Genomic DNA, 14,342 nt, shown 5'->3' on the forward strand with positions numbered 1-14,342 from the left:
GAGTTCTTAGCAGCGGTAGAAAGTGTTGCCTCGTGTGTGGGTAATAAATCAGCCTGAACGCAGGCTTCTTGCTAATCTCTAACAGCCTTTAATTGTGAAGAAAAACATCATAAATCAGTCCCGGCGAGAGAGCAGACATCCTTCTCGCCTCTCAGCCAAAAACGAAAGGAAACTCACACACAAAGAAAGATTCCCGTATGTGAACCAAACCACGCCTCAGAATGTGAGACGTCACACAGAACTGTTTAACCCTGTAAGTTCTGGTTCTCCTCACACAGGATTCCCTTTCCAGTATTGAATCCAGCAGCTGACATTGTGACAACTTTCATTCAAAGCAGAGATTCCCAAATTGTGTCCCACGAACAGTCAGTGGTCTGCAAGCTTCATTCAAGTGGTCCGTGGCATTTTTGTGGTTGAAAAGGGTTGCTATGCATCCGAAATTTCCCAGACATAGCTGGGATTTGGCTGTTGGAGAGTGTCTGGGCAGAAATTGCTTCGATGTCCGGGAAAATCTGGACATATGGCAACCCATGTTGGAAGTGTGGATTTTGGCAAATTTCCTTAAGAATAGCTCAAAATAGCTTCATTTCGGGGGGGGGGGGGCTCAACAAAACTTTTAAAACTTTGGCTTTGAGAAATATTACAACCCGTATTTGAAGAAATGTGAACTTTCTCTTCTGTCTAGAGATAGTGGAGCTTCTGTCAGCTTTTAATCCTTTCTTCCTTTTTTCAGGTGAATCCGGAGGATCATTATTCGTGGAACGGAGGGAGAGACTCTTCCAAGTAAGTGAACCTCTAAATGTATCCCGACCCTGCCGTTCTTCTTGAGATCTAGTGTGGGGGAGTGTTTTTAAAAATCTGACACACAATCCATCACATAAGCTTTTCACTTGCGTGTCAAGACCCCGCAGCCACCCCCTCATTGGAAATAACTCACGGATATTAGGTTTATGTTATTGGGCAAATTTTGGCCACAACTTTATTGAAATTACAGAAAGTGAGCAGTATTGGCTTAGGCATTGATTGGACCTGACTATATCTGACTCCTGCCCATTGTGCAGGAAGTCCAGTAAGGGTAAGCCACTGGTAGGGGGAGCCCTGTCGATGCGAACCAACTCCAGCTCCCCCTGGTGTTCCCGTTGGGGTCGTGTCAAGGCCTTAGCCCGCCAGCCGGGCTTCAGACTAGATCAACACCCCCGGGTTCCTTTAACGGAATACCCTTAAGCATGGAGGGGCAGGTGATGGCCACACCTCCCCTCCCCCACACAAGGTCAAACAATGCCTAACTGCAACCCTAACAAAGTTGTGACGATTGCTACGAGGTAGGCGACCAACCGAAGTCCATAGCAAGGCCATAGCCTAACCTGCAAAATAGGGAGGGAGGGCGGGGGATTGAGGAAGCGAGCCAAAGAGGAAGTCCTCTGGCTCGCTCCTCTGTTTAAATGACCCCAGCCACGCCCACGCCCCGCTGCCAGCGGGTTGGCTGCCCGGGCTCTGACGTGGCTGGGATCCCCCAGGCAACGGGGGACAAAGTCCCCCACCCCCAGTGGGGAGTGGGTGGCCACGCGGTCCACCGCAACTCCTCCCCACTGGGAAGTGGAGCGGATATCTCTTCCCTTCGCCCTGCCCCAATTGATTTAAGCAAGATCCAGATATCTACCAAGAAATACGGTAGATCCCAGCCTACTTCCTGCCCGCCCTTTTCATAGGGGGCTGCTGTAGCATGTTGGCTCGCAATAAGCTTTTGTATCTTTGCCACCGTGAATTGCATATTTGCCGTTCTGTCTTTTGACCCAGTTTGCTTGCCTCTCCTGATCAGGTGGGCGTGATCAGCTGGGGCACATATAACCCTTGTGAAAAGAAGAGGAAGAAGAAGAAAGATGGGGAGATAAGGGAAACAGTTCGGGACCCCCCTCCAGCGAACCATAAACCACGAGATTTCTACATTAGTCTCTTTGGTGTACAAGACTGGCTGAGGCAACACCTGGGCCAGTCCTTGAGGTTTATCCCGAAGGAATGAGCCACCAAGACAAACTCACTGTTGCCCAGGAGTGTTTGTGAAGATGTCAGTCCCCGGGACTCTTATTATAAAATTATCTTGATTATGTGTGGTATGTTTGTGTTGCTTATGCTCCTGGCTGTAGGATCAGAACTTAATTTGTGGTAGGGTTCATCAGTTTGTAGCCTTAAGTTGTGGATTCCATGGGCACTGCTATTTCACATTCTTCTAAAAATAGATTAAACCAGTGGTTCTTCATAGCACTTAATGCAATGCTCCTCGCCAGTGCTCTTTTTCTAGAAAATGATGTCTCGCCATGAACACCTCCCTTGTTCTCTTAGAATGGCAATGGTGCCCACCTGAGAGGTGCCAGAACTGAGTTCCGGCGAGTTCCGGCTGAAAAAAGCCCTGCTCCTTGCCAATGTAAAAATCACCTCTTATATTTAGTCAAGTTATTCTCATTCAGTAAAGAGCCCTTCCAATGTGAATTAAAATCTTCCTGCTTGTTTGTTCTGCCCCTTTCGTTACTTCCTGCTGCATAGGACAGTGTCATGAACAGCCTGTTTATTGTCCCTTGAATAGCGATTCTTATTTGTCCCTTGATATCAGTTCTTGCTCTCACAATACATAGTAAAGGTTAAGGGACCCCTCTGGGTTGCGGCGCTCATCTCGCTTTATTGGCCAAGGGAGCCGGCGTACAGCTTCCGGGTCATGTGGCCAGCATGACTAAGCCGCTTCTGGCAAACCAGAGCAGCGCGTGGAAACACCGTTTACCTTCCCGCTGGAGCAGTACCTATTTATCTACTAGCACTTTGACGTGCTTTCAGACTGCTAGGGTTGGCAGGAGCTGGGACCGAGCAACGGGGGCTCACCCCATCGCGGAGATTTGAACAGTGGCACCCGCGTCCCTCACACAATACATAGTTCTGTGCATACCTCAGTTACTGACTTCCTCTCATTTATCCTCCTTTCATTGCTCATAAAGCAAAATAGCATTATTTGGCTATATATTATAAAACTATTTCACTGTAGCACAACTAAAAAGAAAGAGATGGGAGGAGATCATAGTTAATAAATCAGTAAATTAAGGGTTTATTTGTAAGGAATTCCATTGCCACGTTCCACAGGAAGCATTAGAAGGGCCTGAATCTGCAAAGAGAGAGCTTTTAATTAAAGGGAATAGTAGCTCTGAGAACTCTCATTGCCAGTCCATTGTGGAAAATATTCCCACTACTTCACTCATTTCAACTGGTTTAAGAGCAATTGGAATAGGCTTTATAGGTGGTTTTTCCTTACCCCAATGCAACACATTTAAACTGGTTAATATTGGGGGGGGGGTGCATATTACTATTTTCGTAACCTCCTTTGAGACAGGCCAGACTTTTACACCAGACTGGTACATCACTATTCCCCATTCCCTATGTTGAGATAATATGCTTATTATGTCTCTTGTTATAAAGATAAAACCTTGAAGTGGCCCGTCTTAGTAAAAACACATTTATAGCTTAGTTAAACAAGTCGTGTTTGGAGCGAATGCTGTTTTTCACAAGGATACTTTCAGTATGTTCAAATGTGAACCAAACACTTTTCTGTATTATTTAGGTTTAGACAATATGTCTAAGTCACTTCTATCCCAGACATGCTTTCTTAAAAAATAGCAGTTGTTTGTTTTTGATGTAGTTCTGTCAGATGTTGCTAAAATTATTTTGGTTTGAGTTTAAATAATAGTTGCAATGTATTTTGGTTGTTTGATTTCTCAAATCCTTTAATGAAGTTGGATATTTTGTGGAATGCTGTCTTGTTTTTCTTTAAAAAGTGAGAAACATTAGAAACATTTCACTCATTTGAAGGGGGGAAATGGACATAAATCAATTGTTCTTTCATTGTGAGGGGCTCATACCTTTTGTTTGGTTCCCAATTCTAGTCTTGCTGATTCAAGGAATTCTGACTTAATTGGGGTTTCTAAGCTCTGCATCAATAATCAATATTTTAGAATTGTAATGCTAGTATTTTATAAGGTTTTCATGCTATTAACCTTAATTCAAATAAAAGAAATTTATTTCCTATGTGCCTGAAGACTAGGTTTTCTGTGCGTTTATATGAAGGGGGACTAATTCCCCTCTTAACATGGCAGTAGTTGCAGAATTTCCTAAATCGACAATGAAAGACAGCAGGAAGAGCTGCCCACAGATGAACAGCCGGCTGATTTGATACCTGATTTGATTTTATTATTTTATATATGCCACCCAACCAGATGGGCAGGGTATTAAATACATACCGGTATATATTATTACTATTATCATTAGAATGAACTAAGGTGAAAAACTTAATGGTCAGACTCAGTTTCTGCTATATAGAAATCAGCCTTAGATTTACCCACTGAACAAAACAACGTCTCGCCACTCTGTGCAAACAACCACTGGAGTTGCAGTTGACATTTTAAAAATATCATCAGAAAGCAGATCCGGGAGAAAAACAAACAGACTGGAGGACATCACAGAAAACACAGAAGCAGTCATAGGAGCATAGGGAGTATACAGAATCAGGGCATAGGTTCATACGACTCAGTATTGTCTACACTGATGTGAGGGAATATTTTCCAACTCTACCAAGTGATGCCAGGGATTGAATTGGGATATTCTGCATTCAGAGCCGATGGTCTACAACTGAGCCATTTGTTAAGTGTCAACTCCAGATCAAACTAGTGTAAAAGCAGCCTTGGAATCTAATGCTCCAGAGAAGCGGACACGGAGCAATGGATCCAAACTACAAGAAAGAAGATTCCACCTAAACATTAGGAAGAACTTCCTGACAGTAAGAGCTGTTCAACAGTGGAATTTGCTGCCAAGGAGTGTGGTGGAGTCTCCTTCTTTGGAGGTCTTTAAGCAGAGGCTTGACAACCATATGTCAGGAGTGCTCTGATGGTGTTTCCTGCTTGGCAGGGGGTTGGACTCGATGGCCCTTGTGGTCTATTCCAACTCTATGATTCTATGATTCTATTCTATGATTCTAATGTATGTGAAACCAAAAGAGTGAAGGCACCTCACCATTCGCCATGTCAACCATTGCTGGGATCAGAAAGCGCTCAGATCCTGAGGCTATAGTTTGATGGCAGGCATACAGCCCTGGCAACTCTCATTTTAGACGTAAAGCACCCCCAACACCTTGCCAGTGCTGGGAAACACCCCACCACCCACACACTGCAGCGCCACCTCCTTCCCCCTTCAGGTTTCCTCATCTTTCAATGCCTTCCTTGATGATGTGGCTGTGGCAGGTAGGAGGGATTTGAAAGTGTGTGTGTCTGTGTGTGTCAAAAACTACATGGGATAGCAGAAGGTTATTAACCTCACGGTTCAAATATTCATGGGTGTTTCGACTAGGACTAGGAATATTCGGGATACTAAAAGGTGTAAAGGACCCCTGGACAGTTAAGTCCAGTCAAAAGCGACTGGGATTGCGATGCTCATCTCGCTTTCAGGCAGAGGGAGCCAGCGTTTGCCCACAGACAGCTTTCAGGGTCATGTGGCCAGCATGATTAAACCGCTTGTGGCACAACGGGATACCGTGACGGAAACCAGAGCGCATGGAAACGGCGTTTACCTTCCCGCCGTGGCGGTATCTATTTATCCATTTGCACTGCCGTGCTTTCGAACTGCTAGGTTCAAAAAAGGTCCGTATAGTTAAAGATATGGTTTTCTCAGTAGTGATGTGTGGAAGTGAGAGCTGGACCATAAAGAAGGCTGACAGATCCTGAAGCTGAGGCTCCAATACTTTGGCCAGCTCATGAGAAGAGAAGACTCCCTGGAAAAGACCCTGATGTTGGGAAAGATGGAGGGCACAAGGAGAAGGGAACGACAGAGGACGAGATGGGTGGACAGTGTTCTCGAAGCCACAAACATTAGACTGACCAAACTGCGGGAGGCAGTGGAAGACAGGAGTGCCTGGCGTGCTCTGGTCCATGGGGTCACGAAGAGCCGGACACGACTAAACGACTAAACAACAACAACATTCTCCTTATTTCTGACCTGGAGCAGGTCAGACTATATCTCCCCTCTTCTTGCGGCCACCTGGCAACCCTAGCAGAAATCTGGGAGTTACATATTTACCCTGTTTCGAAAGAATTGAAACTCCACACCCATCGCTGCCCACTTCCTTCATGCAGCTGCTTAACAGAGATAGGCCTCTTCAGCAATCTTTTCCCATTCTTTTGCGCCAAAAAAACGAGGAAGTTTAGAAGTGGGTAAATATTGCTGTGTCTGAAAATGCAAATACAGGGGGAGGAGCAGGAATTGGATCATGGCTGTGGGGGGAAATCTCATCGCCTAGCAATGCTGGGGACCTGGCCTAACTCCAGCCCCCCAGTAATCCCCTGGAATGTCCACATTCCAAAAGTCTCCTATGTGTTCAAGCTGGGAATTCCCCCAGTTGGCTTTATTCCCTTCCTGACCTCAATATGATTCTGGGTTTCCCCCTATCTGGATTCCTGTCCACCTGCAGCCACAACATAGTCTTGCTTCTCCCCACCCCCACCCATCATCGCCTTGGAGTTGCTTCATGGACTTTGCCATTTCCCCAAACTCAGCTGCTTTCTCGGGGTGGGGCTAGAGACCAGCACATCTAGCAAGTGGAGCGGATCGCCTAAAATTTCACAAGTAGCTGGACTGCAGCGGTGCTGCCCAAACAGAAGCTGCTAGGAGGCAGAAAGACAACAGACCAGGGAGAACCAGAAATGCAGCTTTTTTCGGACCAGCTGTTCTGCATTCTCATTGCCCTCGGGGCATTTTATACAGGTAAGCTGTCACAGCCAGGCACAAATTGCTTATGAGAGCTGTGAATTTCACACAGTGCCTAATTGTAGTCAGTGGTGCCTTGAGGCCAGAATTCCTTCAGCCTCAACCAAGAGACCTGTGGCACCTTAAAGACTAACGCATGTATTTATTTACGATTGTTAAGAATGGGGGGGGGGGGTTATTTGACTGAGGCATCATTTAAAGGCAAGCCTACCGAATTCAGAGTTTCCGAAACACAGCCATCCTTCAGAATCGGCTTCTCGAAATTTTGCAGTGTAAAAAGTGATTACAGTGGTACCTCAGCTTAAGTACTTAATTCGTTCTGGAGGTCCGTTCTTAACCTGAAACTGTTCTTAACCTGAAGCACCACTTTAGCTAATGGGGCCTCCTGCTGCCGCCACGCCACCAGAGCACGATTTCTGTTCTCATCCTGAAGCAAAGTTCTTAACCTGAAGCACTATTTCTGGCTTAGCAGAGTCTGTAATCTGAAGCGCATGTAACCTGAAGTGTACATAACCCGAGGTACCACTGTAATTCATTCAGGATATTTGCTTTGATGCAGAGCAGCTGAAAAGAATTCAAAGCCCTTTTTGAAATCCTGTGATGAATGTTGATGCTAAATATTTGCCAGATATTTTCTGAATACTCATTTCCCCAATATCGACAATTTATGTGATTTTTGAAAGTATTGAGTCTCTGGAAGCATTTGGTAGCTGGTGTTCAGTGTTACTCATCTGGCAATTTGTCTGATTTCACATATGAAGCTTGGCAAAATAATCAAGGGGTTGTTGGGTGGAACGCTCAGATTTTGCGTGTGCTTAGCATGTTTTTATTTTTGAATCCAAAGCTTCACACTTAAATTTTGAGGGGCAAAATTGGAAAAGCAGGAAATCTGCAAGTGTACATTTTTGCTCCACTCAGGCCTCGGAGCCACTTCAAATGTTACAAAATTCCTGCAGGGGAGCATTTGGGTATAGAAAGTTGGAATGCAACCCACCTGTCTGGGATGATAAAATACATGCCTGATTTATGTGTCTGTGTCCTGGGGAGGTTTGTACTCTGTGCAAAAATCCACATGTATATTTGACACACGTTGTGAGTTGTAGTTTAATTCCTGCATCTAAGTGCTTTTAGCATATGATTTTTGTAGTGTTTGCAACAGGTTTACCAAAAATTCATAGAGAATCAGGTTACCAATGGCTACCTAGCCACAATGGCTATGTTCTACCTCCACTGAATAGCAGCTGAATCACAAGTGGAAAGAGGAACTCTCGAACTCGGGACCTGCTTGTAGGCTTCCCAGAAGAAGCTGGTTGATCACTGTGAGAACAGGATGCTGGCTTGTTATGTTTTGTCTTATGTTGTGATCCAGTGAAGATTTCCTTTCCGCTGGGGCATAAAGAGACTAGTTCTCATTGAGGCGATAAACTTATATGTGGCCACAGAACCTCAGATTGCAAGTGGAGGCTTAGATGCTTGAATAGGTAATGGTAAAGGGACCCCTGACCATTAGGTCCAGTCATGGCCGACTCTGGGGTTGCGGCGCTCATCTCGCTTTATTGGCCGAGGGAGCCGGCGTACAGCTTCCAGGTCATGTGGCCAGCATGACTAAGCTGCTTCTGGCGAACCAGAGCAGCGCACGGAAACGCCGTTTACCTTCCTGCCCGAGTGGTACCTATTTATCTACTTGCACTTTGACGTGCTTTCAAACTGCTAGGTTGGCAGGAGCAGGGACCGAGCAATGGGAGCTCAGCCCGTGGCGGGGATTCGAACCGCCGACCTTCTGATCGGCAAGTCCCAGAATCACAGAATCATAGAGTTGGAAGAGACCACAAGGGTCATCGAGTCCAACCCCCTGCCAAGCAGGGAACACCATCAGAGCACTCCTGACATATGGTTGTCAAGCCTCTGCTTAAAGACCTCCAAAGAAGGAGACTCCACCACACTCCTTGGCAGCAAATTCCACTGTCGAACAGCTCTTACTGTCAGGAAGTTCTTCCTAATGTTTAGGTGGAATCTTCTTTCTTGTAGTTTGGCTCTGTGGTCCCAGGCTCTGTGGTTTAACCCACAACGCCACCCATGTCCCAGATGCTTGAATACTCTCCCATAAATGCAATTCCCTCCGTGGAAAATACAAGATGTCACAGAGAGAGGTTCTAGCTTAGGCTCTTTGCTGTTACGCTACTTATCTGTGCACATGGATTCTGGAGTGGTGCAGCTTAGCCAGAAGGGTTACAAATGCCATAAAACCCAGGTTGGAGTCTATGTTTCTTTTTTCGGCTTTACAATTTTAAAATAGGGAAAGCACCGTATTTTTCGCCCCATAGGGCGCACCGCCCCATAGGACGCACCTAGTTTTTTTTTTGGGGGGGGAATAAAGAAAAAAATTATTTCCCCCCCCCCCCAGGCGCAGGGCTGGTGCGGGGGAAGCCTGAGCTTCCCCCAATCCCAGCCCCGAGAACAGCCTGCTATCCGCAAGCCTAGGGAGGCCAGCGGTAAGTTGCGCAGGTCTCCCCAGGCTTCGGAATGCAGGCAGTTCTGCGCAGCCATCGGGAGGCGGGCGCGACTTCGCGCCCTGCTCTGGATAGCTGCGCAGAGCTGCGCTCACCCCCGGACAGCAGGCAGCTTTGCGCAGCCATCGGGAGGCGGGCGCGAAGTGGCGCCGGTCTCCCGAGGGTTGTGCAGAGCTTCCTGAAGCCTGGAGAGCGAGAGGGGTCGGTGCGCACCGACCCCTCTCGCTCTCCAGGCTTCAGCGAAAGCCTGCATTCGCCCCATAGGACGCACACACATTTCCCCTTCATTTTTGGAGGGGGAAAAGTGCGTCCTATAGGGCGAAAAATACGGTAGTTACGAGCAATGTTTCGGCTTGGGGGTGGGATACCTGACTTCAGGAAATGTGTCTGTATACACAGAGTCTTGGATTAGCCATTATACTAAATACACTAAGCTGTACGGTCAGAGACCAAAAGTGGAGCTCTTGCGATTCTTGCGAATTTCCCAACGAGAAGAATAAATCAATATTGCACCATCTGAGTCTTTGTGCGTGTGCGCTTGCATTCGGTAGATAGCAGAATGGTGAATTCAGATTTGGGAAGGGCAAGATCCTGTGGTTTCCTCGGCTATGAAGCATGCTGGGAGGCCGGGGACAAGGCCTGGGCCTGTTTCTCCTCATGTTCCCTCATGTATAGTGACTGATTGGTCTAAAAAGCTGCCACCTCTTATATTTCCATATCATTTATGGTGTCTTCTAAACTGGTGAGAAAGTTGACGATTATATATTTCCAGATGGAGGCAGCAACTATGTGTGTAGCTCCAAAGCTTTTGTGGGCACCAGGGGAAAACCTCAAGGGCACCTTTGTGCCCATGGGCACCAGGTTGGCTCCCAGTATGTTTCCCAGCACAATTCAAAGTGTTGGCGCTGACCTTTAAAGCCCTAAATGGCCTCGGCCCAGTATACCCCCATCGTTCTGCCCGGATACTGAGGTCCAGCGCCGAGGGCCTTCTGGCAGTTCCCTCACTGTGAGAAGTGAGGTTACAGGGAAGCAGACAGAGGGCCTTCTTGGTAGTGGCACCTGCCCTGTGGAACGCCCTCCCATCAGATATCAAGGAAATAAACATCTATCTGACTTTTAGAAGACATCTGAAGGCAGCCCTTATTAGGGAAGCTTTTAATGTCTGGTGTTTTATCATATTATTATTATTATTATTATTATTATTATTCTGTTGGGAGCCACCCAGAGTGGCTGGGGAAACCCACCCAGATGGGCGGGGTATAAATAATAAATTATGATTGTTGTTGTTGTCGTCATTTTATTATTATTATTATTATAGTTAATATTCTAGGGACGCGGGTGGCACTGTTGGGAGCCACCCAGAGTTGGGAGCCACCCAGAGTGGCTGGGGAAACCCAGCCAGATGGGTGGGGTATAAATAATAAATTGTTGTTGTTGTTGTTGTTATAGCAACCACAGAAGTAAAATAATGGCAGATAATGAAGGGGTACAGTTAGGGTTACCCCCCCCCAAAAAAGCCCTAAAACTGTCTGTGAATTCCTCCCCAGCCAGGCCTCAAAAGCCTCGCCTCGAGCATTTTAAAAACTGCATTTTCCTCTAAGACAAAATGCATTAGCTAAGCATTCCGTGCTTGCCGTAACTAAAAAAAAAGTTTGCAACAAGGTAGAGAACAGAGCCCATCGTCTTCTCAGGCCTTTCTCAGAGCCTTTGGCCTTGCTAAAGAACCACATTGCAACTTGCTTTCTGTCCGGGAACCATGCCAAAGCACAAGAATGAAACAACGGGAACACTCTGAAAACCCTCTCACCCCCTTCCTGGGAAAAGTCCAAAAATGGTCCCAATACAGCTTTCTGTCCACGCTCAGAGGAACTCCTGGGCAGGACTCTTGAAGAAGGGGGAGGGAACTAGAAAGGGGGATATAAACTCTGTGCAATGCCTGTAAACTTCGTGCTTGTTTGTGACTTATCACACTAGCTCCTCTGCCCACCCGGGATGGCAGAATAAAGCTCTTTCTCTGGATTTAACCCCTTGGTGTCGTTCGGCTCCTTTTCGTCCCAGCTCGGGTGCAACATTTTTCCTACCCATGGTTTAAAGGGCCTAAAAAGGCTACAATACCATAGGCAGGCTCCAAGGCAAAATCTGGCCACTTATGAGTGTCTCTTTTGGGCATGTTAAGAAATCTCAGTCAGCTGGAGCAGTGGCGTAGCGTGGGGGGTGCAGGGGGGATCGGCCGCACCGGGAGCAACATCTGGGGGGGGGTGCGCGCTCGCACTCGCAGCTCTCTGCCCCTACCTGGCTCACTCACTCTCTCTCACTGCAGTGCTGGCTGTGCGAATCCGATCCGAGCCGCCGGGTCACCGCCCACTGTGGAGGGGAGGGTGCCAGGCGTGCGGTGCGGTGCGGAGAGAGAGCGAGGGACTATCTGGGGGAGGGACAGTGCAGCGGGGGGGGGGCGCAAATTACTTGCCTTGCCCCGGGTGCTGACAACCCACGCTACGCCACTGAGCTGGAGCAATGTCTGCACTTTGATGCTCACAAGCAGGTTGTGTGGGCTATCAGTGGCGATCTGAACCTTTTCCTTCTTTTTAACTTTCTGCTTTTTTTCCTTTTCCCTCAGATGCAGCTGATAATGCCTGTGACCCCCAAACCGCTGAGATTGCTGGGGGACAGTATACAGTACTGGAAAACGGCACTGTGCTGAAATATGAGTGCCCAGATGGGAAATACCCATACCCTACAGACTACCGGTTTTGCCAGTACGATGGGACATGGAGCCCCATGCAGAATGCACTGAAAAGCCGCGTTTCCAAGGCCAGTTGCCGAAGTACGATAGAGCACGCAAATATGCCAATTTATTGTTAATCTAGACATTTGTAGGGCAAATGCATCTGTTCTCGCTTTCTGATTTTGCCACGGCTAGTCCTCCACAAATGTTACCTTTATCTATTATTTTCATATGGTGAATATTAATCTTTGCCAACTGATCGGGGGACATAGAGCTTGGCCTGCTCCTGTGTCTTTTAACAGCACCTGATTCTGCCAAACGCAGCAACGACAGGGAAACATTTCTCTGATGTGGAGATATGCATTGCAGCGCCTGCTAATATCTACAGTTCAAGCTGCAGTTAAAGATTTAGGACTGTAGGCTGCTAGAAAAGTTGGCACATCTGATAAGACCTGGCGGCTCCTCCAAACAACTTATTTATTAAGCATTCCTCTTGGCTTGCTTGCACAAAGCTTACACAGTGGTTAGAGTATATCCAGTCTTTATTGAGGTTTCATTCGGATTTGCTTACACGTCTTCCCGTTTATCGCTTGTTTATCTCACAATCTTTAATGCATTTCACCGTCACTTGCCAAACTGCAAAAAGCCCACTTCTTTTAATAAGTGGATTTGTTGTGCTACAACAACAGAGCCTTTTGATCCACTTTGAATTGTGCAAACTTCAAGTTCTGGCATGTCCCTCCTGATGTCTGGAGGCACCCTTAGTTTTTACTGGTGTTCCGATGGCCTTTGACTTCGATGTAGCGCAACAGACGTTGCTGTGAGAATTGCAACTTGAGCCTTCACCAACTTTTCAAATAGCATTTGGGGCTGGAACAGCCTCAGAGGACCAGGACAGGATTGGCTTCATATGGCAGAATCTGAGGATTGTATGGGGGGTGGGGAGGAGATGTTTGATTGGTCAGAGGATGCAGACCAATTACTAGATCCTACTCAGTGGCGTAGCGTGGGGGGTGCAGGGGGGGCCGGCCGCACTGGGCGCAACATCTGGGGGTTAGGGTTAGGGGGCGCAAATCCACAGGTTAGGGGGCGCAAATCCACGGGTTAGGGGGCGCAAATTACTTGCCTTGCCCCGGGTGCTGACAACCCACGCTACGCCACTGATCCTACTTACTGACATTTGCTATTCCTTCCAGACATCACTTGCTCCAGGCCTCTGGATTTCGAAAATGGCCTATATGAGCCCCGCCAGAGGTCCTACAACGTAGGCCAGGAACTGAGGTTTGAGTGCTACCAGGGTTACACGCTGCGGGGGTCACATAATCGCACCTGCCTCCCCAATGGGAAATGGAGTGGAGAGACAACCATATGTGATGATGGAGGTGAGTTTAGCGTGCATTTACCGGCAAGCTCTGCCAGTTTCTCCTTTTGGGGAGAGAGGGGTTTCATTTTTCTTCACTTCCGTCTTTCGATTCTATCCATCTGGCACCTTCTGTGTGGTCAGTCAAGACCTGAGTCACAATATGAAACCAAAGCAACTTGCACAAACTCTGCTCCTCTGCAAGCTGCGCTTGGTAAGGCAAGCGCTTGCAAGAACATGAATCTCTAGATCGAGATCCTTGCAAAGAGTGCAACTTTGCTGCAGGTCACACTATTTTTCACAAGAGGTCAACTGCAAATCTGTTTAAAAGCGTTCAGCTGCTTTTAGCTTTTATAATATTGAACAGTGGCCTGGTGGCACTAGCTTACTTTGCTGCATGATGAATATGAGGATTCCTGAAATAACAGGCACTGTGAATAACTAGGGAAGGAGGAGTCTACATCTTTGGGAGAGTTTTGGGCATTGGCAGATAGCTGTTGCATGCATACAGCAGTTCCGAGACACAAAAACATGTTGTTGTTGTTTAGTCGTAAGTCGTGTCCGACTCTTTGTGACCCCATGGGCTAGCACACGCCAGGCACTCCTGTCTTCCACTGCCTCCCACAGTTTGGTCAAACTCATGCTGGTAGCTTTTAGAACACTGTCCAGCCATCTCGTCCTCTGTCGTCCCCTTCTCCTTCTGCCCTCCATCTTTCCCAACATCAGGGTCTTTTCCAGGGAGTCTTCTCTTCTCATGAGGTGGCCAAAGTACTGGAGCCTCAGCTTCACGATCTGTCCTTCCAGTGAGCACTCAGGGCTGATTTCCTTCAGAATGAATAGGCTTGATCTTCTTGCAGTCCATGGGACTCTCAAGAGTCTCCTCCAGCACCATAATTCAAAAGCGTCAATTCTTCGGCGATCAGCCTTCTTTATGGTCCAGCTCTCACTTCCATAC

The 14,342-nt window shown here is 47.3% G+C and overlaps 2 protein-coding genes and 1 long non-coding RNA gene across 5 annotated transcripts in view; 2 read left to right on the plus strand and 1 right to left on the minus strand.

The window, feature by feature from the left end:
• C2 (complement C2) overlaps positions 1 to 4,063 on the plus strand; it is a 42,874-nt gene extending 38,811 nt beyond the window's left edge. The window contains exons 17-18 of one of the 2 annotated variants that reach the window (XR_014507539.1): positions 279 to 783; positions 1,820 to 4,063. Coding sequence is in view for 1 of the 2 variants with exons in the window: in XM_083424966.1 (XP_083281092.1) it covers positions 734 to 783; positions 1,820 to 2,020 (251 nt within the window). In the remaining variant the exon portion in view is untranslated. The remainder of the gene's footprint in view (positions 1 to 278; positions 784 to 1,819) is intronic. The other variant, XM_083424966.1, reaches the window with a different exon arrangement.
• Positions 1 to 7,439, minus strand: part of LOC310671053 — a 63,373-nt gene extending 55,934 nt beyond the window's left edge. Inside the window, exon 1 of the long non-coding RNA XR_014507720.1 lies at positions 7,148 to 7,439. This is a non-coding gene — a long non-coding RNA (uncharacterized lncRNA). The remainder of the gene's footprint in view (positions 1 to 7,147) is intronic.
• Positions 6,259 to 14,342, plus strand: part of CFB (complement factor B) — a 35,439-nt gene continuing 27,355 nt past the window's right edge. The window contains exons 1-3 of one of the 2 annotated variants that reach the window (XM_083425102.1): positions 6,259 to 6,789; positions 11,920 to 12,126; positions 13,224 to 13,409. In XM_083425102.1, the coding sequence (XP_083281228.1) occupies positions 6,729 to 6,789; positions 11,920 to 12,126; positions 13,224 to 13,409 (454 nt within the window). In that variant the 5' untranslated portion in view covers positions 6,259 to 6,728. Of the gene's footprint in view, positions 6,790 to 11,114; positions 11,500 to 11,814; positions 12,127 to 13,223; positions 13,410 to 14,342 lie in introns of those variants that run through there. The other variant, XM_083425103.1, reaches the window with a different exon arrangement.

This window comes from Podarcis tiliguerta, assembly GCF_965153285.1.
Source record: "Podarcis tiliguerta genome assembly, chromosome: 2".
NCBI classification, from domain to species: domain Eukaryota; kingdom Metazoa; phylum Chordata; class Lepidosauria; order Squamata; family Lacertidae; genus Podarcis; species Podarcis tiliguerta.